Source organism: Sorex araneus, chromosome 6, assembly GCF_027595985.1.
Source record: "Sorex araneus isolate mSorAra2 chromosome 6, mSorAra2.pri, whole genome shotgun sequence".
Taxonomy (NCBI): Eukaryota; Metazoa; Chordata; class Mammalia; order Eulipotyphla; family Soricidae; genus Sorex; species Sorex araneus.
This window is the reverse complement of record NC_073307.1, coordinates 72,222,712-72,249,305: the sequence shown is the minus strand read 5'-3', so window position 1 is coordinate 72,249,305 and position 26,594 is coordinate 72,222,712. Positions and strand designations below refer to the sequence as shown.

Genomic DNA, 26,594 nt, shown 5'->3' with positions numbered 1-26,594 from the left:
AATAACTTTTTATTACCATGTCCAAAAGTGGTCAAAGGTAGTATGCATCTCTTAGCTATTAGCATAATCTCTTGCATAAATTAGGAAATTCTTAACAGGGTTGTGGGCAGTTGCACCACAAGCATCTTCACCAAAATAATTTCATAGTTTTGCACAATTTTTTTGTATTTTTAAATGGCCAACCTTACTGTAGAATATAATGAGTATAAAAAGAGTGCAAACTACTATGATAAAAGTATTAACAACTGTGTTTACTAAGAGTTGGTTTCTTGTTTCACCATTAGGGAAACAAAATTAAACTGTTATTCATTCTTTTCTCTTTCACTGCTAAATTGTCTTAGAGGTAATTACTTATGCAAAGGAAATACTTGTGTTTCCGTGAGAAAAAGTTTGGTCAAAAATTACCAACCACAACTAAATTAGTAACAAGTATGTTACTAATTGTCCAAATAGTGCCCCTTCTAATTATATATCTATTATTGTATTATTGGAATCCAATATAAATATAGAGCTATACCTTTTTACACCAACTTAATTTAGCAAATTTTATTTAGTTTTAATATAATAAAATTTCATGGGTATGAATGAACTTCTCTACAGTGTGTAGAGTTCCCCACACCTACCAACTAAGTTTCAGTGCTATCCCATCATCCATTTATCGCCCACTCCTTCCCTCTGATAATCACCAGTTTATTTATTTTTGTTGGGGTATTTTTGCCAGTTTTATTTTGCTTTAGCTATATTTTGTCCCAAAGTGTCTGATTTTATCTTTCTCTTAATGGAAAAGTCATATTTTATTGAGCATACGTATTCTTTATCCAGTCATCTGTTGATAGATAAGCAAGTTGATTTCCTGTTTTGGCTATTTTAAATAATATGTAATATATGATATTATGAACATAGGGGTAAAACTATCCTTCTTATTGGTGTTTTCATATTCTTTACACAAATGATTATAAAACATATCCCTGGAAAACAGGGCATTTCTGTTTTTTATTTTCTTTCATTTTTAATTTTTTATTGAATCACAGAGAGATGCAAAGGTACAAAGTTGTTCATGATTGGGCTTCATTTATATAATGTTTCAATGCCTATCCCTTCACCAGTGTACATTTCCCACCACCAATGTCCCCAGTTTCCCTCCCACTCACCTACTCCTCTATGGCAGGCACCTTCCCGCCCTCTCTGTATCTCTTTGTCTATCTCTCTCTTTTCTTCTCTCTCTTCTTTAGGACATTAAGGTTTACAATACAAGTACCACAAGGTTATCGTGTATATCTTTTTATCTACTTATCCAGAGTAATAATTTTTTACTATTATTTTCATACTGACTGATCCCTACTCTATCCTAACAGCCCTCCACCACGAACACCCCCCCCCCACACACACACACATTTGTGGCAAACTTTTAACCATTAACCAGTCCTTCTGACCCCTGTTTTTTCAGACCTTGTATATTAGTTCTGTACTTTTTTAAATATCCCATAAATGAGTGTAGTCGTTCTATATCTGTCCGTATCCTTCTGACTCACTTCACTCAACATGATACTCTCCATGTCCATCAATTTATAAATAAATTTCATAACTCCTTTTTCTCAACAGCTGCTTAGTGTTCCATTGTGTAGATGTACTATAGTTTCTTTATCCAGTTGTCTATTCTTAAGCACTCAGGTTGTTTCCTGATTCTGGTTATTATAAATAGTGCTGCAATGAACATAGAAGTGCTAGTGGCTTTTCTGCTGTGTGTTTTTGGGCCCCTAGGGTATATTCCCAGAAGTGGTATTGCTAGTAAAATAAAAGCTCAATTTCTAGTTTTTTGAGGAATTTCCATATTGTTTTCCCAAAAGTCTGGACCAAGTGGCATCATTGAACAAGCTCAAGCTTAGTACGTAAAGTAGAAAATAAAACTTCCCAAAGAATTTTAGAGAACATGTCTAAGAAGATGCAGGCCCTGTGTGAAAACTTTTCTAGATTATATTTTTGTGAGATACTATTTCTCTTTTCTCTTCAGTGGCTGATAAAGCTGGATATTTGATGGGTCTGAATTCTGCAGAAATGTTGAAAGGTCTATGCTATCCAAGGGTGAAGGTTGGGAATGAATATGTAACGAAAGGACAAAATGTGCAGCAGGTAATGGAGACAATTCAGTTGACTGACAACTTTTTTCTATTATAAGCATCATTTTATTGTTATTTCATTTTCAGCTATCAGAAATACATATATGAATGGGCTTCAGAATTAAGGGATAGCTCAGTCTCAAAATTAATGCAATGAATGAAAATCAAGGAATATTTAATGGGCACTAACTATGAAGGTCTGGAGTTAGCAGTAGAAGAGTCCTTTGGAACCAGTCAGACTCGCCACTGCTTCTTCTCTGGGGCTTCTGGGCTGTCTTTCTCCTCATTTGTGCCCTAACTAAGCACTCAAAGTTTCTTCTCTCTCTATATATATATATTATATATATACACACATACATACATATGTATATGTATGTATCATATGTGTATGTGCATATATACTCATACGATAGCATCCTCATCATAAAACAAGTAACCTTTTATTCCAAATTTTTAAGAAAGACGTTCTGTCTAGCCCAACTTGAACAGAATGTCTCTGGATCAACAAAGCAGTGATAGAGTCATGTTTTATAACTATGGTTACGAATTGGGTAGTTATCACAGGAAAGATTGCGCAATGACAAAACCTCAAGACATATTTAATAGTAAGTTGGATTATATAAAGTTGTCAATATCCAGCTGCTTTTGACATTTGAGATGTAAATTTCATTTGTTTTGATGTAAAACAACCATAAAAACATCTATTTGAGAGCTGAATGGATGATATTTCTCCAAGGTGACCAACTCCGTGGGTGCTCTGGCCAAAGCCATATATGAGAAGATGTTCCTGTGGATGGTCACCCGCATCAACCAGCAGCTGGACACCAAGCAGCCCAGGCAGTACTTCATTGGGGTCTTGGACATTGCAGGATTCGAAATCTTTGATGTGAGTGACCTTAAAATACGCTTATATTTTTGCTTTACTTAACTGAATCCCTATAGAATTCTTTTTTAAATGTTTTTCTTTACATAAACACCATGGTTTACAAAGTTGTTCATAATGCCGTTATTACTAGCATCAAATACTCCAACACCAATCCCACCTCCAGATTGACCTTCCCCCCACCATGTTCCTGTTTTCTCCCCTTCCCCGCCCTTGCACCCTTGGCAAGCACTAAATAATTTATTTTATATTGCTTGTTACAACTAAATGACCAGTGGAGTTATCAAAAATACTACAGTAGAGGAAAGTTTGTGAAAATTGTTATAGCTCATCATGGGTTCATTATGTCCTTGCCTGAGGGTTTGCTAAGATGATAGTGGTTTCTGTTTTATGTTTGTGCTTATGTTTGACTTTTATGTTACTGTCCCATCTAATTTGGTAGTAAATCAGTACTGTTGAATTTGGAACATGGCAGATTGCGTAGTCCAGAAACTCTAAGATCTGTAGAACTGACCTTAAAAGTTTACTTGACGATGACTGTGGCTTGTGGGTGTGGATTCCAGGGCTTCTGGAAGTATAAGGAGTGAGAGGAGACTGTCCATCCCCACTCTGAGAATACCCCAGAGTTCTCAGCCTAAAAACAGGTGTACCTGAAATTTTCACTGGCTTGATGTCTCTACAGAGGTTAGTCAAGACGCAGTGGGACTGAGCCATTGGCGTGGCCACAGCTGTAGGGTGCGGGTGCAGGGTCCAGGCTTCAACAGGGCAGGGAACCAGTCTGTCCCCTAACCAGGGTGCCCCAGAGTTTTCAGCCAGGAACCAATAATCCCATAAATTTTAGCAGTTTTGCTTGTATCTCTTCTGAAATTCGGTCATGAATCTGTACAGCTGGGTCAATGGGTGAGTTTACATGTCAGCAGCTGTCTGAATCCCTACAGGATTCTTAAAACACTTTGGTGTTTGAAACATTCAGTTCAACAGCCTGGAGCAGCTGTGCATCAACTTCACCAATGAGAAGCTGCAACAGTTTTTCAACCACCACATGTTCGTGCTGGAGCAGGAGGAGTACAAGAAGGAAGGCATCGAGTGGGAGTTCATCGACTTCGGCATGGACCTGGCAGCCTGCATCGAGCTCATCGAGAAGGTAGAGAAAAGCTTTTCTCCAAAATGAGCTCCTTCTCAGTTGGGACAATCTTCTCTTTGCTATAATGTTTTTTTCTGACAGTAGGAAAACAGGGTTTTGCCTTTCACCCTACCACCCAAAGCTGTGAGCCTTCAAATAACTGAATTCCCTGTGATAAATAGAAGACATTTAGATAACATCTGACATCTAAATATAGAAAGGATGCTTAAGACCCGGGACTCAGTTACCCTCCATATAGTTAATTGGAACCCCACAGAGTTGGCAGCATTTATACATAACTACAAAGACAAGAAGAAAGAGGCAGCATACAGCAGTGAGTTTCTTGAAAAATGTTACTATGAAAACAGCAGAGAACAGCAACTTTGGGTGCGGGGGTTAGCACCCTACCTGCTATACTATTGCCTTGACCCCAACTGTAACTTTTAAAAAGGAATTGCCATGACATTTTGAGTACCAGTCATGTTGAAATAAATACAATTTTCTAAAGTTATTGTTCAGAAATCCATGCATTGTTAAAAATGTTCATATTACTTTACAGCTACATGCAAATTTATGTTTTATAAATCTAAGATAATGGGGACCTACATTTACATATGCATCTTTTCATTCCAGGTTATTTTATTAATCAAATATTAAACATAAAATATATGTCTAGTACTAGTCTGTCACTATACCAATCAGTCCAAGGGCCTTTCCATCACAGTTCTTATATTTCAGTGTTTCTAGTATGAATGCAATGGCTCCAAAAAGGTTGTATTTGGATCATGCATACAGTGGTGTCATTGAAACTTACTATTAAATGCTGAAGCTAAATATCTCCTACTTGCAGCCTATGGGCATCTTCTCCATCCTGGAAGAGGAGTGCATGTTCCCCAAGGCCACAGACACCTCCTTCAAGAACAAGCTGTATGACCAGCACCTGGGAAAGTCCAACAACTTCCAGAAGCCCAAGCCTGCCAAAGGCAAGGCCGAGGCCCACTTCTCGCTGGTGCACTATGCTGGCACAGTGGACTACAACATTGCCGGCTGGCTGGACAAGAACAAGGACCCCCTGAATGAGACTGTTGTTGGGTTGTACCAGAAATCTTCACTGAAGCTTCTGTCCTTCCTTTTTTCCAACTATGCTGGTGCAGAAGCAGGTAAAGTCCACCTGTGTATCACGGAAACTTGTGGAATTAATCACAATCCAAAACTACTCATGAAAAGCACTATAATCAAACATGAGCTTCAGCTTGAGATTGATTTATTTTCTTGTCTTTGATCTTCATTTTAAAATGAATCTTCATTTTATTCTCTTCATATTCCTTTTCATTAAGAAACTGACTTCTGGGAATTCTAGGCCGGAGACATAGTACAAGGGTTGAGGCAACTCCTTGCAGCAACCTCAGCTGATATCTGGCTCCCTGACACACATAGAAGTGACTCCATTAGCGTAGAAACAGAAGGAAGCCTAAATCACTGTTAGATTTTGCCCCGACCCCTCCCCCCAAATACTACTATAGAAGGTAGCATAAGCTTTCAGTGCATATTATTATTTTCTAATTGATATATGATGAATTTTCCATAAAATTCACCCTTAAACATTTTAGTTCTTTTCAGAGTTACATTACTATCAGCATGATCAAACTGGAGAACATTTTCAGCAGTCCTACACAGTGTCAGTTATTCCGACTTCCCTTTCACAGGCCCTGACAGTTAAGAATCTATGTTTAACTTTATGATCATCCCTACTCTGAATATTTTATATAAGTAGAATCAATTGTGCTATGTATATTTCAGATATATTAAGTAATTATATATGCTATGTTTTATGCCGAATTTCTCTTACTAGCATACCATTTTCTAGGTTTCTACGTATTGTAGTATTTACAGAAGAGTAGTTTATAGTTTATAGAAGAATAATAGTTGTAGTTTATAGAAAAGTAATGTTCCGTTGTATAAGTTTAACACACTTTGTCCCTCTTGTCATTATTTAATGACATTTGGCTGCTTTCACTTTACATATGCATATAGACCTATTTACACAATGACTAATACTGCTGTGCAGATTTCTTTATAGGTTTCTATGTGGACAGATGTCATCAGTTTCCAGCAAGGAAACTGATGACTGAAACTGATGACTTTATGGTGACTCAATGTTTAATTTTTAAGGAACTTTCCAACCATTTTCAAAATATTATCTAGTACCACATACATATTTTGGATAATTGTAAAAATAATACTTAAATTTTATAGTTTTAAGTAATTATATAAGCAAATTAACTGTTACTGTCATCCCGTTGCTCATCAATTTGCTTGAGCGGGTACCAGTAACATCTCGTTGTGAGACTTTTGTTAGTTTTCTGGAATACGCCACGGGCAGCTTGCCAGGGCGGAATACTCTTGGTAGTTTGTGGGGCTCTCGGGGAGGGCAGAGGAATTGGACCCGGGTTGGCTGCGTGCAAGGCAAACGCCCTACCCGCTCCAGCCCAACCAAAAATAGGGTAAAACGTGAATTTTCCTGGGCAAGCCCCAGCCACTAGTGAGAGCCACGCCGCGCGCGCCCCGCGTTTTGGGCAGCCAGTGAGAAGGACGGAGGGAAACCCGACCCCAGCCGTGGGGCGAGGGGCCAGCATGGCCGCGGTCCCCTGTCGGGGGACTGCACGGCCAAAGCCCCGTCCTCGGCAGCCCCGCGCTCAGCCGCGCGCCCACCCGCCGCGCTCACACGCAGCCCCCAGGCACTGCGAACGGGGAGGGGAAGAGGTCCACGGGGCGGGTGGTGAGTAAGACAGCAAGGACATCCCCGAAGGCTGACTCTTTCTCACATGTCAGAGATTGAGGTATTGAGAGAAAAAATGAAAAATTCAGTTTTTTAGCAAGAAAAATTTTGTACTGCGCTCTAGTTTTGAGAGACACCAGTTATGCTACTTCCTCTCAGGGAGATAAATTAGGACTCAAAAATAAAAGGAGGCAGACTCATGACAAAAGAAACTACAGTCATCGATAAGTCAGTATTACCAGTATTCATGTTTGATTTCTCAAGGGAAAATTATTCCTTTATTGCCAAAAGTCTGTTTTAGTCCCAGTTAGATATCACCTGTATCCAACCCTCCCCATTCTGCTTATGATAAATTTGTTACCAAATCTGAGTAGCATGGAAGCAAGTTAAACAAACAAAACTTCAGTAAAAGCAAGTGACAACTCCTATTTCAGGTCCTGGAGATACAATTTAGAAGGCATTTAACTAGATACATCTAGTGCAATGTATGTAGGAAAGTAAACTACCGTCTATATATAACCTCTATAATGTTTTTGACGTATAACTACCGTCAAAAACATTATAGAGGTTCCTCAAAATTTTTAAAATAAGACTACTATACGTTCTGGAAAGTTATTTTCTGGAACTATATATAAAGAAAACGAAAGAGGCATGTTGAAAGAAGTACTGTTATTTCTATATTGATAGCAGTATTGTTTGCAACAGCCAATAATACTGGTATCCATCAACAGATGATTGATGGAAGCTAGGCAGAATATGGCATATAGATAGATATATCTATATAATGGACTTTATTCAGTCCTAGATCAACGATATCTTGCCATTTTTAATATAGTGGACATCATTGAGGACATCACACTAAATGAAGCTAATCAGAGAGAAAAAGGTTAGACCTGTATAATCTCACTTATAAGTGGAATCTAGAATATAGCAGCTTACTGATGCAGAAATCTGATTGATGGCTTCCAGAGGTGGAAGATGGGTGAGAGGTGGGGGAAATGATAAATGTATCAAAACTCATAAACTTCTAATTACAAGGTAAGTATCTGCAATATAAAATACTACAAGATGATTTTACAGGTAACAATAATATGATTTGATGGGTGTTTGTTAGACTTATAGGGGTCATTTCACAACATATAGATGTATCAAATTATTTAAATTGTATAGATTAAGGTTATAAACTTGTACTTCGATTATATTTCAATAAAAACTGAGGGAAAGAGGGAGAGAACCCACTCCTGTGTCTCTGGCCTGCCTCCGAAACTTCCTGTGCTTCTATCTCCAGGTGACTCCGGGGGAAGCAAGAAGAGTGGGAAGAAGAAGGGCTCCTCTTTCCAGACTGTGTCTGCCGTGTTCAGGGTTTGTGTTTCGCAGTTTCCACTTCCCTCTGCCACATATAATGGCATTTGTGAAAGAAAATGTGCCTTTCTGGTTTGTGTTTCAGGAGAATTTAAGCAAACTGATGACCAACTTAAGGAGCACTCACCCTCACTTTGTACGATGTCTGATTCCTAATGAGACCAAGACTCCTGGTAAGAATTCCTCAGAACAGGACACACTGAAAATCTGTAACATCATCTGTGTGTGTACAGGCACATGTATCACCCTGAGAAAAGTGTTGCTCTATCTTTTCAAAGTAATCTACAAAATATGATTGTAAGATTTAGCAAGCAAGAACCCCAGATACCCACTGAATTTTGAAGTTCAGATAAACAAAAACTATTAGTGCAACCATGGTTCATAAAGTACGAGAAATATGCATAATAAAAATTATTCCAGGGTCAGGGACGTAGCTCAACAGTAGATTACTTTCTTTTCATGCATGGCATCCCCAACCAAGGAAAAAGAAGGGAAGGAGAGAGGTGGAAGGGATGGAGGGGAAATGAAGGGGAGGAGTGGGGGAGGGGAAAGAGAAGATTCTGCTTCATGTATTTGGGGACAGAATAGGAGGCCAGGCATTTACTTTGCATTTGATCTCTTTAGCTGACCCTGGTTCAATACACGACACAAACAAAGGGTCACTACTGAGCACAGAGGCAGGAAGAGCCCCTGAGCGATGTGGGGTGTGATCCAACTTCCAATATTTTAATTTAAAAATTCAAAATTATTCACTGATTACCTAATACTCAACTTTAGCTAGAATTCTGCATTTTCTATGTCCCTCCATAATGAGATCATATTCAAAATAGTTCATATATGTCTCTATATAGACACATTGCATTTACTTTCATAAAATCTATTGGGGAGAGTTAAAAAATAAAACAACTCCTTTTCAATAAGGAGTGTTGCTTGGAGTTCCAGAAGCCGCTCTAGACAATAGAAGCCTTGAATATAGCAGTTCAGTACTAATGCTCAGTCGGGGAGGGGGTTGTTACAGGGATCTGTGGGACTACACCCAACCAAAGGGAGGCCTGTGCTCCATCCCACTGGTGTATCAGGGCCTTTCATACGTTTCCTAATGGGCTCTATTGCTTCTTTCCCCCAACGTGAAAAACCACTAGACCTGACAAATCATCCTAGGCATTTCATAAGAGAAAAAAAAGGCATCAGAAACTGTTTTCTGAACGAGTGTATGCAGTCCCTTTATTATAATTTCTGCTGTCTCTATTGCTTACGATAGTTCTGTGCAAGGTAAATGTAATCTATCTTTATAGTACAGATGATACTGAATAACTATATATAAAGAGATTCAGGGTTGTGCAATAAAGTTAGCCTGTACTGTCACCCAATCCTAGATTAAGAAATATTCTTAGAATAAAACTATCTGTTGGGGTCATTTTTCACAAAAAGAAGAGAAAACTGGCTACAAGATAGCTCAGCACACAAATTATCCTATCCAACTGCTGGGCTTATAACTCATTATTAGATGTGCTTCTGTTGCCACTGTACAGGTGAACAAAAGAATTTTAAGATTGAAGAAAGCAACTTTCCACCTCTTAGTACTGTTCAGAAGACCCTAAGCTTAATATTTTAGCTTTCTGCCTCAATTTTTCTTGTTTATATCATCATCATCATCATCATCATCATCATCATCATCATCGATTTTTCTCGAGCGGTCTCAGTAACATCTCCATTCATCCTAGCCCTGAGATTTTTGAAGCCTCTCTTTACTCGACCTTCCCAACGGTGTCGCATTGGAGGCTCTTTCAGGATCAGGGGAATGAGACCCATCATTGTTACTGGTTTTAGTATATGATTACATCACGGAGAGCTTGCCACGCTCTCTCATGCAGGCAGGAAACCCTCAATAGCTTGCCAGGTTCTCTGAGAAGGAGAACTAGGCTATAAAATGTCCAAGTTTCTGAGAGCTTGGTTTTATAGTCTTTGGATGTTGGCCGTTGATGGGATGTTGGCCGTTACATGGTGCCAGAAGCAGTTTCTGGGTGTGACTGCCTAGCTACTGGAAAAAGGGGGATCTGGGCAGAAGAGGCCCAGTCCCGATCTGAGCAAGCTTGGAGATCTCAGCCCCAGATCCCGCACACCTAGGTTTCTCTGCCGGTTCCTTCATGCATGAGGCTCATCTGAACTTGTCAGAATCTCTTGCCCTCAGGCCTGGCTGTCTTCACAGAAGCACCTTGTTTATATACAAAAACTAAATGTCAGTTACTTAATTGGTACTTATATTTCCTCACTTAATAAATATTAACTCATTTCAGATAGTCTAGAGAATTGTAGAGAATTAAATGAGCAAATATATGTCAAGAATTTAAAGCACAGTGAAGCACATTGTGGACATTCAATAAATGGTGGCTGGTACCAAGCTTTTCCACTGAAATCTGCATGTTTTGGAGCATCTCTAGTCCCTGGATCAATAACTAAATCTTGGGGAAAGTCACCAACTTGCCCCCGGGACTTTCCTTTTTCAGGTGTGATGGATCACTACTTGGTCATGCACCAACTGCGCTGCAACGGGGTCCTTGAGGGAATCCGGATTTGCAGGAAAGGATTTCCTAGCCGAATTCTCTATGCCGACTTCAAACAGAGGCAGGTCAACCTGTCTTGTCTCTTCTCTCTTTTAAAAAGTTTGTTTTATTACTGGAGATAATACTGTTTATAATGGTTTCTCATGCACATAATTCCAACACCACACCCATAGGTAGTGTACCCACCTCCCTCTCCCAAAGTCTCTGACATACCTTCCTTTTAACTGCAAATCCCTACCAACTCAATTGTTTGGATTAGCTCTCTCATCATGTTGCCGTTGGCACTTTTTTTCTACCTTACTGTGTATCTTTAAGTTATACCTATGAGAGATCATTCTGTACCTATCCCTTAATTTCTGCCTGACTTCACTTAGTATAACATCCTCTAGTTCCATCTAAGTTTTTGCAAAATGTATGATTTCATCCTTTCTTTATAAATGACAGTATTCGACTATATATATATGTATATATATATATACAATTTCTTGATCCAATAATCTATAGTTGAGCTTTGGGGTTGTTGCCATATCTTGGCTATTGTACTATGTGTGGTAAGGGAGACAAGTTTGCAATAACCTTGTCTGTCCCCTTATGATTCCCAGGTCTTTTTGACAGATTGAATATGTTTCACAAAATGTGTCCCTCAACTAAAACCTCATACCCAACCAGCATTGTGTTGGCAAAGTATGTGCAGTAGCTTTTAGGATCCATGTCTTCCCTCAGCCTCCTCCCAAGTATAATTAGCACCACCCGTTCCTGTTCTGGCCTCCCATAAGAAAGGCAAAGCATGTGTAACTTTTGTGGCACGAGTTATCACATAAAATTTGCTTCAGTCCTCAAAGAGTTCCAGAAAGAAAGGCACAGGAACCACCCTGAGGAAACAGCACTGAGAGAGATTCTTTCTCCTTGACTACTTCCACTTCTGTGCTAGCAGGACTGACTTAGCTGCTTCCCTGCCTTTTCAGGTACCGTATCCTCAACGCCAGTGCCATACCAGAAGGACAATATATTGATAGCAAAATTGCTTCAGAGAAGCTTCTGACCTCCATTAATGTGGACCAGGAGCAGTACAAGTTTGGCCACACCAAGGTGAGTTCTAATGCAAATGGACCCCATCCCCCATCCCAGGGCTTGATGTAAAATGGTGAGAAGAATGGGTCTCTGTCCTGTTTTGGTCACCTTGACCATCCATCACCAGGATGACACATAAAGGATAAAGGTATGTGTAGGCATAATAGTTCTAGCTCCATGTTGATTTTAAGTGTTGAGTCCTTAATGGAAGTTGACCCTTATACATAACAGGAGAAAACAGTGAGGAACTCTAGTGGCCTGGAAAGAAGAAAGAAAATGGCATGCACATAGAAGAGAAAGAGCCAAAGAGAGAAGATAAAAAAGAAAAAATCTGAGATAGTGCAGACTTAAAAGAAATAATAATTATAACTCAATAAAATGGCCACCATTTATTGAGGATGTATCCAATAACACAATAACACACTGTGCACATGCCAGAATCCTCCCATGAATCTAGGAATGAAAAAGGGCAAGAGGAAATTTCATTTCTGTGGTCAGTGGGTCTTGTCTGAGGTGGGATCAGTCTTCTCTGTGGTAGAGATAAGATAGAAAAATGAGCATCTGAATCTGTCTTTTTAAAATAAAGATATTTATTTTATTTATCTATTTTGGGGGGTTGCACCACACCCAGCGATGCTCAGGAGTTACTCCTGGCTCTGTGCTAAGAAATTACTCCTGGAGGAACTCATGGGTGTACTATGGGATACTGGAGTCAAACCCAAATTGTCTGCATGCAAGGCAAAAAGCTACCTGCTGTATCATCATTTCAGCCCCATATATGCTTTGACAGTTTTATGGCCTCCTATTTTCTTCTTGTTCTCTGCCACCGTCTGTGTATGTGGGTCAGTGGGGTCCTGAACATACTTGAAATAGGACATATGAGGGGCCATTGCAGATAACAGGGACTCTGAAAAATAAGTCCTTGGAATGAGACTACTAGACCTGACCCAGGGCTCTGAAAGTCAAGGATTTGTAGTGAGCAAAAGAAGACTCCTCTGAAGGACCCGGACTGAACTGCTTCTGAGGAGAAATCAGTGCTCATCTCTTCTTGAATGCAGGTTTTCTTTAAAGCTGGACTCCTGGGGCTTTTGGAAGAGATGAGGGATGAGAAGTTGGTGACCCTGATGACATACACACAAGCAGTATGCAGAGGCTACCTAATGCGCATGGAATTCAAGAAGATGACAGAGCGGAGGTAACACATTTGCCTCCACCTAAACCTGCCCTCCTACTTAGCAGTTGATAACCGCCTTTCTGCTTTTAATCTCAGAATGCTGATTTACTCTTCATCTACTTAACCTACACTTACTCTATGCTGAGAGTCTCCACTTGGCCCGGGTGTTGCAGAAATGGCCCTCCATGAGCTCATGATGAAGCAGACATGTGCATGACCAATTTTGTGTGGGCAGCAAGCAAAATGTCAGAGTTACATTCAGTACAATGGAAAACTATCAAAAATTATTCCTCACGTCAATGGGGATTGGGGTTGGCATGAGTTGTCTGAATGCAGCTGTGCATGGCCTAATGTTCCGGGAGGATAACTGACAAGTAAATCACTGTGATTGGGCAGGGAGAAAGAAATAAGCAGTGGGGTTCTAAAATGCCCCTTTGCACAACCCAAGTTGATCATCTGTTTGATAGATTCATAGAAGGTGTGATTTACAGCTAAGATATGTATCTCTGACAGCAATAAGGAGTGTGAACCTGAGAGGACAAAGGGGATAAGTCCAGATGAAAGTTTACAAGGACTAAAGAAAAAAAAACAATAATGTGGAGTTCATGCCCAATTCAGTCAGCTTAATCAATGGCTGAATAAAAGGCAGTGCTCCTACATTATATTAAAAAAAAAAGTTTACAAGGACCTAAAGCAGGAGTACTCAATGGGTGAGAGAGTTGGAGATAGATTGAATAAACATTTAAGAATCCTATTCTTAAAAAATCAGTGAAGGGATCACATTACTGATGACTGGCTATGTTTTCTAGTTGTAGAGCTTTGGAGAGAGAGATCGAGAGACTAAGGCTTGGATGAAGCTTGTTCTCTACAATTTCCTGATACCATCTAGTTCTAATTTTATCATTGTAACAGTGGTTTCAACACTCAAGATTAATCTCTAGGTATTTAGCTCAACAAAGCAAAAATAATGGATCATTGATTTCAAAGAAGGGGCCAGTTTAAGGGAAAAGCTATGTTTTGAGATACACACGAACTATGTAAGGATAAAAAAAAGGACATAGTGCAAATGTTATAGGAATGTGACTGACAACCAAAATTGGACCAATAGCTCTGTTGTTAGAAGCCTCATGGCTAATAGACAATTAGCTGAATATTTTGGATGCTTTTAATAAGTTGAGGCAGTAGAAGTGGAAGTCAGGTTAATGGGAGGTTCATAAATGGTCCCATGTTCTCTCTTACACACCAAATTTATCCATGATGTTTCCTCTGCCCCTCATTTTCAGAATGTAATCTGGAGTGCGTAGGTTATGCAGCATTTGCTTGTGCCTCCCTCACACCTAGCATGGGAGAGTGAATGTCTTGGACCCAAGGGGACAGGCGGAGGTGGAGACTCAGACCTTCTGTGCCTTACTAATTCCAATCCTACTGGATTTACAGGGATTCCATCACCTGCATACAATACAACATACGCTCTTTTATGAACGTCAAGAACTGGCCTTGGATGAGTCTATTCTTCAAGGTCAAACCCTTGCTGAGGAATGCAGAGGCTGAGAAGGAGATGGCCAACATGAAGGAAGACTTTGAGAGAGTCAAGGAAGAACTGGCCAGATATGAGTCTCACCAGAAGGTTCTAGAAGAGAAAATGGTGTTACTACTCCAGGAAAAGAATGACCTCCAACTGCAGATTCAATCTGTAAGTATCTTTTTTCCTAAGAACAGAAAAGCAATAATTTAAGTCCATCATGTGTCTATTCAAGAGATAGTGCTGTCACCCAGTGGTAAAAATGATCATTGCAGCAGCACACTGTAAAAGGAGGCACTAGCTCTCGTTTAACTGCAGTTAATCCTGCCTGATAACACCGTGCGTCTGTTTCAGATTTCAGTCATTAAGATCAGAGTTAGACAATGGGAATAAAGTATACATGCCTATCATCATACTAAAAAGTCATAAAGAATTCACAGGTAGGGCCAGATCAATACTACAGTGGGTAGGTAACTTGCCTTGCTCATGGTCTACCCAGGTTTGATCCCTGGCATACCACACAGTTCCCTGAGCCTACTAGAAGTGATCCCTGAGGGCAGAGTCAGGAATGAGACCTAAGCACCGCTGGGTGTGGCCCAAAATCCAAAGGGGCAAAAGAATTCATCGATTTTTTTCCCCTTTTGGGTCACATCCGGCGATGTTTAGGGGTTACTCCTGGCTCTGCACTCAGGAATTACTCCTGGTGGTGCTCAGGGGACCATATGGGACGCTGGGAATCGAACCCGGGTGGGTCTCGTGCAAGGCAAACGCCCTACCTGCTGTGCTATCACTCCAGCCCCAAGAATTCAATGATTATTTTAAAAAACACTTAAACAGTGAACGTGAATAACTAAAATTAAAATAATAGTTGCTTTCTGTATATGATTTTCTTCAATAAAATTATTTACTCAAAAATTTGAAGTACTTTTTTTGCCAAGAAGTAGGGAAGTTGAAATCATATATATGTTACATGTACTCTGACAATATAAACACACTCTCATTTAGCAGAGCTAAAGTTTTTATCATGTGTCCTTTCTAAAATAAACTGCCAAATATCTTTTGCCTATGTGCTTTCTCAATCAAGAGTGAATATGTTATTATGGTTATTGGGAATATTTCCTCAAGTTCAGTGGACAAGAAAACTAGTATAGAAATCAGTTCACTGGATCATATCCCAGATCTACACTAGATAGTCATGTCTTTATGTGCCATGGTTTTTCCATCTATAAAATGGGTATACTAGTACTGCCTTGCCATAGATTTGTTGGAAGGATCAGATGAATTCATACATATAAAATGTCTAGCTAATAGTCCACATTCATTTAACATTGATGCTTTTTCTTATCAGTTTCTTGAAATATTTGTCCAGTATTTACAATTTGTCCAGTTTTTATAACCTTTCCAAGAGACTGAGAATACAGAATCTTCTGGTACCTGTGTTTATTAATCACTTAACTCTAGTAGGTAGCACTTTTCTATTGAGAGCTAAAAGCATATCAAATTTTGTAAATGTTAGTTTGTGATTAAATAGATGAGATATTTTCAACTGGTAATAGAGGAAGGATGGGATAACTTGGCATCCAAATTTGGCAAATGTGCAGAGCTAATGAAATTTATGTGTGATAAATACCGATAATATAGTCAATTAAATTGGCCCCTTTGACCTCTGTTTCACAGCTGCAAAGACATACTTAGCTTCTTGTTCAGGTAAAAAAGTAGTCTTAATGGCCTCAAAAAAGGGTTCCTTGGCCTATTTAATCAATACAAGTTCCATTTCTCTCTTTCCTTTCATCACATACATGGTTATTGATGAGTTAGTACTTAAAATTAAGAATAAACTGTGCAACTGTGGGCATGGGGCATGGAGGGTAGGTAAGAAGTAACCTTGAGTCTGAAAATGTTCTCTTTTTGGAAGGACTCTCCCTGCTGTGCTGTCTGTATGACAGTCCACCTGAGTTCCTTCAAACCTGTACTGTCCCTGTCATGATTTTTCTTTTCCTGGGCCACTCTCCCTAAAGGCCATTCCCTGCTTATGCCTGGGATTTTCCCCTAACAAGTTTTTTCCTGCTACAGACGATGTTTTCCCTAGAGGGATGTTTCCTGCTTGGGCCAGTGGTTTTCCTAAGCTTGTTTAACTGAGGATACTGAACATGCCTTACTGTCTGCATTTATGAGGAATTTCTCACATTTATAAACTTTGAAGTTATTTTAAGCAAATTTATACTTAATGGATGATGTCTTAGTATCTTTTTAAAGTATATGTATGATATATAGGTGTGTGTTTTTATGGGCCATTCCATAGCATACATCTAGATAATGGGCTCTCTGAAAGCAAAGTCTTTCCTTCAAGGGTTTGTCAAGATGCTGATCGAAACTTCAATGACTGGTTTTGCTTTCCAGGAAACAGAAAACTTGATAGATGCTGAAGAACGGTGTGAGGGGCTCATTAAAAGCAAGATTGAACTGGAAGCCAAAGTCAAGGATCTGAGTGAAAGATTGGAAGAGGAAGAAGTAATCAATTCTGAATTAGTTGCCAAGAAGAGGAACCTAGAAGATAAATGTTCCTCTCTCAAAAGAGATATTGATGACTTGGAGCTTACTCTAGCCAAAGTGGAAAAGGAGAAGCATGCCACTGAGAACAAGGTGAGCAAAGCCAAGGGAAATACTAGTTAATTGAGTTATCTTTATTCAATCTTTGTAAGGAGATAGATGGGAGAGGAACCCCATTAACACGCCATTGACTACAGATGAAAGGTTGGAGAAAGTTGGCAGTAGTTAAGTCACAAATGTGCTCTTTTCTGCCTTAGCATTTTCCCCATGCTCCCCTTTCTCTTGGTTATACCACAGATTTATGGCCCAAATTCTTCTTTTGCGAGTCAAGAGAACTTTGATTTTTTTTAAATTTTTGTTTGTTTGGTTTTGCTTTTTGGATCACACCTGGCAATGAACAGGGGTTATTCCTGGCTCTGCACTAAAGAATTTATCCTGGAGGTGTTCAGGAGACCATATGGAATGCTGGGAATTGAACCCGGGTTGACCGCATGCAAGGCAAATGCCTTATCCGCTGTGCTATCACTCCAGCCCCTCAAGCGAACTTTGAGAAGAAGAAAAATATTCTGTTCATCTTTATTTCTCACAGATCTTTGCACAGGCAAAGAACATTTTACAACTACTAAGGATATTTTACAATTACCTTGAGCAGACAAAGTGGAAGGTAGATGGTAAAGGAAGCAGGTAGCTAGATTGGCAATGTGGGTGGGGTACAAGGACTTCATGCATTATTGGAAGCATATACATTTCATAAAAGTCATCCAGAAAGATCTGGTCTAAGTACCCACAGGTCCTTCAAGTCAGTGTTTCTGTTCCTGAATGTACAAACCATGGAACTATCCCACCAGTTAATGCGTGAGGATGTTCATAGCAACATTGCTTGTGGTGGGGGAGAACTAAAATCAGTATCTGGTTGACCGATAAGGAGTGACAGTGGAAAAATGAGTGGGAGAATGAATAATATCATGTATCTTCCAGAAGCAACAGGCAGGAATGCACACACAAAGTACAATATGAACGTAGACAGACTTCTCTACAGTGGGGGGTGGGGCTGGGAATAAGACAATGACATAGTATGATTCCATTTATAACAACTAAACTTACAAATATCTAATACACTTTTTACAAAAATGATTCAATACATAAATTTCTGATTTATATAGAGTATTGTCAGTGAAGTAGAAGAAGGAATGAGGTTCAACATGACTCAAGTCAGTGCTAGGTAGACAATTGGGAGGATAGATATAGGGAGAGTCAGACACGGGGCCTGTCCATAGATGGCAGTTGTTACTCAGCTTCAGCCAACCAAATGGACATGCAAATCCAACAATCACCAGAGTGTCTGGTTCCCCCATGATAAACTAGGCACTCAGAGTTCATGTTTTTGCAGTTGGCCCCCAAGCACCACTAGGTGTTATCCCAAACCATCCCCCCACCAAACAAAGAAGTTATGAACTATTATGTAGACTAATACATAATGTAGAATGACCTGGCGCCTGAGCTGTGCAGGAGGAAGAGAGTGGCGTGGAATGCCCTCAAGAGCATCGAAGAAATTGCTAAGAGGATGAAGAACCTCTGGCTCCGGGCACATATTTTTGACTCCACCATTCTTCTTGCACTAACATGCGCCTCAGAGACCTGGGCCCTAGGAAAACAGGATGAGAACGCTATTCGGGTATCCCAAAGTGGAATCAAAAGAACTATGCTTGGAGTATCACATTTCATTCAAGTGAGAGAAGGAGTCCCGACCTCTGTCGACGATCAGGGACGCTGTCTCATTTGCCAAGGCGTCAAAATCAGATGGGCCAGACATTTAATGCAATTTGGAGACAATAGCTGGACTAGAGCTATTACTGACTGGATTCCACGGGACATCAAAGGAACGCATGGCTGCCCACCTATGAGATGGTCAGACTTCTTCGTCAAGACCCTGAAGGAATGGTTTGAAGCTCTTCGTGTTCCTGGAGTGAGCAGATGCCATTGGGTTACATTAGCATGGGACAGAGACAAATGGAGACATTACTGGCGTCTGCTCGAGTCAATCAATGAGCAATGGGATGACAAGTGATACAAGTCATGTAGACTAAGGAAAAGCATTCTGTGGTGAAAGTAACCCATGAGTCAAAAATTTAAAATTTCTGATTTAAAAATATGTCATATCTGGGGCTGGAGTGATAGTCCAGTGGGTAGAGTGTTTGCCTTGTATACGGCCTACCCAGGTTCGATTCCCAGCATCCCATATGGTCCCCTGAGCATCGCCACAGGTAATTCCTGAGTGCAGAGCCAGGAAGAACCCCTGAGCATTGCCAGGTGGACCCCAAAAAGCAAAAATGAATAAATAACTAAATAATAAAAATATGTCATATCATACATGGGGGAATGTATGATATTTTTATGAAATTTTTATTTCATTGCATAAAGTTTCATGTTTATCTCCTTTCTCCTACTTTCATAATATGAAGCTTCATTCTAATTTTTTTTTGTGCAGCGTCTTATACTTCTCTGTACCCTTTCTGCCTCCTTCTAAATTCCTGTTAAATAACCTAAAAATACATAAATCCCTGGGGATGTATTATGCATAAATATAGACAGATGCATTACCTTCGATAGGAAGCATATTTGCACTTATTAGTGAAATATAAAGCCCTCTATTAAGGAATAAACCCAATGGAGAGTTTGAGAGAGTGTGATAGATTAGTTGAGAAAGATAAGGAGCTCAGAGTCTATCTATCTCAAAATGAATCAGGCACAGCGAGAACCTGTTTGTAAGTAACCAAAGAAGAAAAACAAAAGAGGAAAGAATCAATAACTACTGCAAGAATTTTCTGATTTAATTATTTGAATATACTGGGTTTATTGGTGGTGGAAAATGGGCACTGGTGGAGGGACGTGTTTGTGAACATTGTATGAGCGAAAAACAAGCTCAAAAATGTGTGAATCTGTATCTGTACCCTCATGGTGATTCACTAATTAAAGAATAAAATAAATTTTTAAAAAATGAGACAATGAGGGGCCGGAGCGATAGCACAGCGGGTAGGGCGGTCGCCTTGCACACGGCCGACCCAGGGTTCGATCCCCGGCATCCCATATGGTCCCCCACGCACTGCCAGGAGTAATTCCTGAGTGCAAAGCCAGGAGTAACCCCTGAGCATCGCTGGGTGTGACCCAAAAAGCAAAAAAAAAAAATGAGACAATGAGAACACTGCCAGTGAAAGTGTAGTGCAGTCAAACTTATCCACGTCCAGTAATAAATGATTTTAAAATGGCTTACTTTGGAAAGGCGTTTATTTTAGGTATAAATATGCCTGACAATTCAATCCTTAAAAGCCCTTAATAGAATTCCAAACATTATATGACAGAAACCCAATCACGAATTACTTTGTAACTGTACTTCACTGTGATTCAATGAAAAACATTTTTCAATAAAAAGAAATTCCAACTTAAAAAATATTTGAATATTAAATTATTATTAATATTTATCCTCCTAGGTAAAGAATATTTCTGAAGAAATGGCAACACTTGAAGAACACATTTCCAAATTGACTAATGAGAAAAAATCTCTGCAAGAAGCCCATCAACAAACATTGGATGATCTTCAGGTTGAAGAAGATAAAGTCAATGGTTTAATCAAAATAAATGTCAAACTGGAGCAGCAAGTAGATGATGTTAGCATAATTTAATACTATGTTTTACCATGTATAACTTGCACAAAAAAAGAGAGGGTCTAAATAAGCTATGGGGATGATAGTTCTGATTGTATAAACAGAATCTTTGAACTGAGATCTCAACCCATTGCTATAAAGTTTTGAATATTGAAAAAACCTCTTAGCCTCCTCAAACTCAGTTCATCCCTGTGAAATGGGGGTGCAATTAGCTCTCTCTCAAAGTGTTTCCATGGAAAACTCATCATATGAAGAGTATTCAATAAAATATTAGCCACTAATCATTGACATTAATTTGTAGGTCATTTGACTTTTAAAAGGGCTTATTCTGGTCTAACATGTGGTCAAAAAAATTATCACCCACCTAACCAGGTTACATTTCTTTTATCCTTTTAACCACAAATGGTGGTAGTCAGGATCCAGCAAGAATACCCCTAATCAAACTCAGGAGACCATGCAGATGTGGGGATTAATCCTAGGACCCTATGCATGCAAGGCATGTGTTCTGCCACTTAAGTCACATCTTTGCCATTATATTTTATTTTAAAAGTGTCAGGAGTAATATTTTTATGTTTTATTCAGACTTGTGACTATATATGTTCCAGATTGTTTTAATACTTCTGAGGCCAGAGTTGGTATATCCTATCTCCTATATTTCTCACTCTCTCTGTCTCTGTCTGTTCTCTCTCTCTTCCTCTCTCTCTCACTCTCTCTCTCTCACACACACACATACAAACATACATGCATATACATCACATACTCCCCCACCTCCACACAATTCATTTGCCAAAATCTCCACACAGTTACATGGTATAAGTAGAATTGTGGTGTGCAATATAAGACCTTCACAGATCTATGAGTTCAGTCCACATTCACAAAAACCCTATTGTTCCTGTCTAGGGGAAAAAAAAACCCTGATGTTCCTAAAGGTGGCGTGTGTCTAGAGGGAATACAGCCTAGAACCCACTGTATGGGAATTGGCTGGAAAAGATTCCAGAAGTTTTCCCCAAAAGTACCTTGCTGGAGGAGAGAAGAGCAGGGAAGTAGCTGGGAGGAATTAAAGTCTTGCTCTCTCCTGGGGCATACAGTGCCCTAGGAAGAGAGCCCAGGAAAGATATGGGCATGTTTGTATCTGCACTGGATGGAAGGGACAATTTCCAGAGGGGTCTCAACCTTTCCACTCCTATCTTCCCAGCTCGAGGGTAGCTTAGAGCAAGAGAAGAAACTGCAGAGTGACCTGGAAAGAGCAAAGAGGAAACTGGAAGGAGAACTAAAAATGTCCCAGGAATCCATTATGGATCTAGAAAATGAAAAACAGCAAGTTGAGGAAAAATTGAAAAAGTATTTCATTTTTTAAAATTTTATTTTTGTAAGGCTTTTGTGGGGTGTGGGAGAATGCCTGGCAGTACTCGGGGCTATTCCCACCTGTGCTGGAGTTCACTGTGCTCAGAGGACCATATTGCGCTGGGGATCAAACCTGGGCCACTGCATGCAAATGTAAACTCACCTATGTCTCCAGGTCCTTTATTTTCTGCTTCTGTGTTTGAGCCAGAAAGCCAACTTCTCCTTTAATAGATTTTTATTTCATGTTATAAATTTTTTTCAGGAAGGAGTTTGAAATAAGTCAGTTACAAATCAAAATAGAAAATGAGCAAGTTCATAATCTGCAGTTACAGAAGAAGATTAAAGAACTTCAGGTATCAATGTCAAGACATCCCGGTCCTGCAAATTCATTTTATTAACTCTTTCCTCATTTCATTAACTGATTTTATTTTTCCTCCCCTTGGAGCTGGAGAAACTATTCTATCCTTTCCTTAATACAAAAATTAATATATTTTCTTTTCTAAGTAGCACACAAATCTATTTCTTTTAACCCACAGCACTCCTGATGCAATCATCTTTTCAGGCCCGCACAGAAGAGCTGGAAGAAGAAATTGAAGCAGAGCAGACGCTCAGAGGCAAGATTGAGAAGCAGCGCTCTGACCTCTCCCGCGAGCTGGAGGAGATCAGCGAGCGGCTAGAAGAGGCCAGTGGGGCCACTTCAGTCCAGATTGAGATGAACAAGAAGCGGGAGGCCGAGTTCCAGAAACTGCGCAGGGACCTGGAGGAGGCCACCCTGCAGCACGAAGCCACTGCAGCCACCCTGAGGAAGAAGCACGCGGACAGTGTGGCCGAGCTCGGGGAGCAGATCGACAACCTGCAGAGGGTCAAGCAGAAGCTGGAGAAGGAGAAGAGCGAGCTGAAGATGGAGATTGATGACCTTGCTAGCAGCATGGAGACCGTCTCCAAGTCTAAGGTACTTTACCTTTATTTCCTTGGCAAGTGAGAGGCAGTTATGGTCACCTGCCCAGTAGGCATGCATAAATTCATGTTCCAAAGTCACTGAATTTTCATATAAAAATCCTCTTCTGTTCCTCCCAATTTCCTAACTTCATTCAAGTCATTCACTTGATCCAGTAATGCTGTTACTTGGGGTGTCTTCCTTCTTCCAGTCTTTCAGAAAGGCATGCCATCTATCTGGAACTTTCTGGAATTAATTTTGTGGAAGTACTGCACCAAAAGACCTTATAGGCAACCTTTTAACTAATAAAATTGGTGGCTGGGAGACAAAATCTATGTGAAATTATGCATAAATGCAAGGTGTCAAATTTTGTGGCACTTGAATCATATAATGTGTGCAAAATTATGACTATAAAACTAAATATGAAAGTAAGTATTTATAATGAGAAAAATAAGTTACAAACTGCTGGCTCCTTGGAAATAAAGTCCTATCTTCTGAGATCTTTTAATATAGTAGTTCGGAAATGCATATTCTGCAGTGACTGTCATCCCCCCATGTGAAACTTTCTGCATGTCACTGTACCAACCATAGACCCCGTGCAAAATGGGAACCCTGAGATTAAACTTCATCAACTTTGTGGTTAACTGGCCTCTATACATGACTTCAAAGCAAAAGCTGCCTCAGAAAGCTACTTAGTATTTCTGGGTCTGAAGCAATAGCTCAGTGGTTAGGGCATTTGCCTTGCATGTGGCAGACCCAGGTTTCATCCCCCAGCATCCCATATGGTCCCCTGAGCACCGCCAGGAGGCCAGGAGAATTCCTGAGTGCAGAACCAGAACTAACCTCTGAGCATCGCTGGGTGTGACCCAAAAAGCCAAAAAAAAAAGCTACTTAGTATTTCAAGATTCAAGAATCACCTTCTTTCTAGGGTTCTCTGAGTTTTTGTACATATATTCATTTTATACATATATATATACATATATACATATAGTGCTGTCTAGCTGGTTTGGATGATATGGAGCCATATCATCCCCAAATATAGAAGATTGTCTAAAAGGTAAAATGAGAGAAGAATTAAGACACAGATTAAATAATTAAGATGGTCCCCATGGCACCTCTCACTGTGCTTATTGAGAGTCTGCATTCGTAGTGCTATACTTTTTCTTGATTTTTTCCTTATTTCCTGACAGAAGCTCAACTCTGTTTTCTCTCTCCTGCTTTTGCATTTTCCTGCCTGCCTTCATATTTTTTCCCTCCCCCTGCAAAGGTGGTGTGTGTGTGTGTTCCCTCCCCTTCCTTCCCTCACTATCTCCCTCCCCTGATGCAATCAAAACCAGGTTGCTGGGTTGTCAGCAGCATCACCCCAAAACTATGCCTAAACAGCTTCCTCTTCACTCTCTATTGCCTCATATCCTTATGCTCAATTTTTCAAAAATCCAGGGTAAAATAAAACACTTAGTATTGCCTTATAATTTTGTATTTTTTTATCTTTCTCTTTGTGAATTACAACCACTTTTCAACTGTCCATGATTTAATTTTCTCATGTCAGATACCATTTATTAAAGCTAGGTTACGTTCATGAGGACTTCATCTCTAATATCACTGCATCTTCTGTTGCCATCTTATACTGCACAGTATAAAGATAAATACATACTCATAATGCCTATTTTGTGTTACATAATAAGGTGGAGGAGTAAAAAAGTATACAACAGATTGGAGATTTTAGAGACTAAAGAGGTGATTCCCTCTATGCCATCTCAATCCAAAAAAAAGATTCTGCATTAAATTTAATATGATGTTCAAAATTTTCATGTAAATCTATTGCTTGAAAAGCAATAACCTTCATCAGAAGGTTATATGATTAACATTGCCATAAAATTATTTATAAAAACCAGTGTTCTTTTGAGTGACAGCTCCAAGATCTATTTACAAGTTATTATTTGTCTACCAAGATCTAAGGTTCTGCTGATTAAGCAGAAATCGCCCAAAAAGGTGTAGTGAAGTTACTATATTTTTTAAACTGTTTCGTGTTCTATGTTTTAATTTTCATTTTACCTAATGAGAAACTAAAATATCAAACTTTCCACTTCATTTTTGGGCACCAAGAATATATTTTCTTATTAACATTGACTTTGTTCTAAAAAAAGAGTAATGTGGAAAGAATGTGCCGATCTGTAGAAGATCAGTTTAATGAAGTAAAGGCCAAAGATGACCAACAGACACAGCTAATCCATGATCTGAACATGCAAAAAGCAAGACTGCAGACCCAAAATGGTGAGCCGGATTGGGGTCTTAAGTTAATCTGGGCAATGGGAAAAGGAAATCAATAAAACCAACTGAGGCTGCTTCTGTTTGCTAGGGGAGCTGAACCACAAAGTGGAGGAAAAGGAATCTCTGATTTCACAGCTAACTAAAAATAAACAGGCCCTCACTCACCAGCTGGAGGAACTGAAGAGGCAACTAGAAGAAGAAGTCAAGGTAAAGATTCTTCTTTTTGACTTAACAAAGTCACATAGACCCTTAAGATCCATGAAGTTTGCTGGGGATAGTTATATGTCACTAAAGCAAATGCCTTGGTATAGGATGCCCTTCTAGGAATTTTACCAAAGTATGCTTTCCTCTGGGCTCCCTGCCTCCTACAAGGTGTAAAGCAAACCCATTTCCAGGGAAGTGGAAGCTCTTCCCTGTCACTACAGAAGTCTGACTGTCTCTACTTCTGTCTATTCTTTCCATATGCCCGTCAGTAGCATCCCATCCAGAAGAAATGCCTGCCTTTTTCTTTCTCCGGCATACTTTGCTCTCCTGTTACAGCACCTCACTCTGAGCACCGCTTTCCCAAAAATATATTGTGATTTTATGTTTTATTAATGTTTCCCAGTCCCAGCTCCTATGGTATCCAGTGAAGAGTCCAGTGAGACTTTAGAAATCTTTTTAAAAAAATTAATTAAATACCTAAAATAATTAATTAAATATCTGTGTTTTACAAAGTTATTGATAGTTGAGGTTTAGGCATATAATGTTGCAACACCAACTCCACCACCATTGTCAACATCTCTCCACAAGAGTTCCCATGTTCTCTCCTGGCCCCCAGTTTGCCACCTTGACAAACACAGTTTAAAGTTTGGTGGTTGTAGTTTGTATCTTGTATTTTCAGTGTTGTTGAATTTGTGTTTTGGATATATACCTATACTAGTCCTCCACCATAACTAAGTTTCCTGCCCCCTATCCCTTTGTTATTTCCTTTTCTCATAATCTTCCTCAGTCCCTCACTTTCTTTCCTTTTTTATATTTCTTCTCCTTATACTCTGGGGTCAAGAATGATTTAGGCATCCCCTCTTTGAAACACTGCTCATCAATTTGCTTGAGAGGGTGCCAGTAACATCTCCATTCGTCCTTGTCACGTTCAGGGTCAGGGGAATGAGGCCCATTATTGTTACTGTTTTTGGCATATCGAATACGCCATGGGTAGCTTGCCAGGCTCTGCCATGCAAGATTCTGCATAGCTC

At 39.6% G+C, this 26,594-nt stretch overlaps 1 protein-coding gene across 1 annotated transcript in view; it reads left to right on the top strand.

Annotated features, from left to right (window-relative positions):
- LOC101553588 (myosin-13) overlaps positions 1-26,594 on the top strand; it is a 174,901-nt gene that overhangs the window by 28,735 nt on the left and 119,572 nt on the right. The window contains exons 11-28 of the mRNA XM_055143578.1: positions 2,012-2,130; positions 2,854-3,003; positions 3,974-4,144; positions 4,974-5,283; positions 5,647-5,649; positions 8,191-8,264; positions 8,350-8,437; positions 10,772-10,889; positions 11,794-11,917; positions 12,958-13,094; positions 14,511-14,766; positions 16,996-17,238; positions 20,634-20,810; positions 22,003-22,148; positions 22,414-22,504; positions 22,714-23,103; positions 25,236-25,362; positions 25,448-25,566. Coding sequence (XP_054999553.1) covers positions 2,012-2,130; positions 2,854-3,003; positions 3,974-4,144; positions 4,974-5,283; positions 5,647-5,649; positions 8,191-8,264; positions 8,350-8,437; positions 10,772-10,889; positions 11,794-11,917; positions 12,958-13,094; positions 14,511-14,766; positions 16,996-17,238; positions 20,634-20,810; positions 22,003-22,148; positions 22,414-22,504; positions 22,714-23,103; positions 25,236-25,362; positions 25,448-25,566 — 2,843 coding nt within the window. The remainder of the gene's footprint in view (positions 1-2,011; positions 2,131-2,853; positions 3,004-3,973; positions 4,145-4,973; positions 5,284-5,646; positions 5,650-8,190; positions 8,265-8,349; positions 8,438-10,771; positions 10,890-11,793; positions 11,918-12,957; positions 13,095-14,510; positions 14,767-16,995; positions 17,239-20,633; positions 20,811-22,002; positions 22,149-22,413; positions 22,505-22,713; positions 23,104-25,235; positions 25,363-25,447; positions 25,567-26,594) is intronic.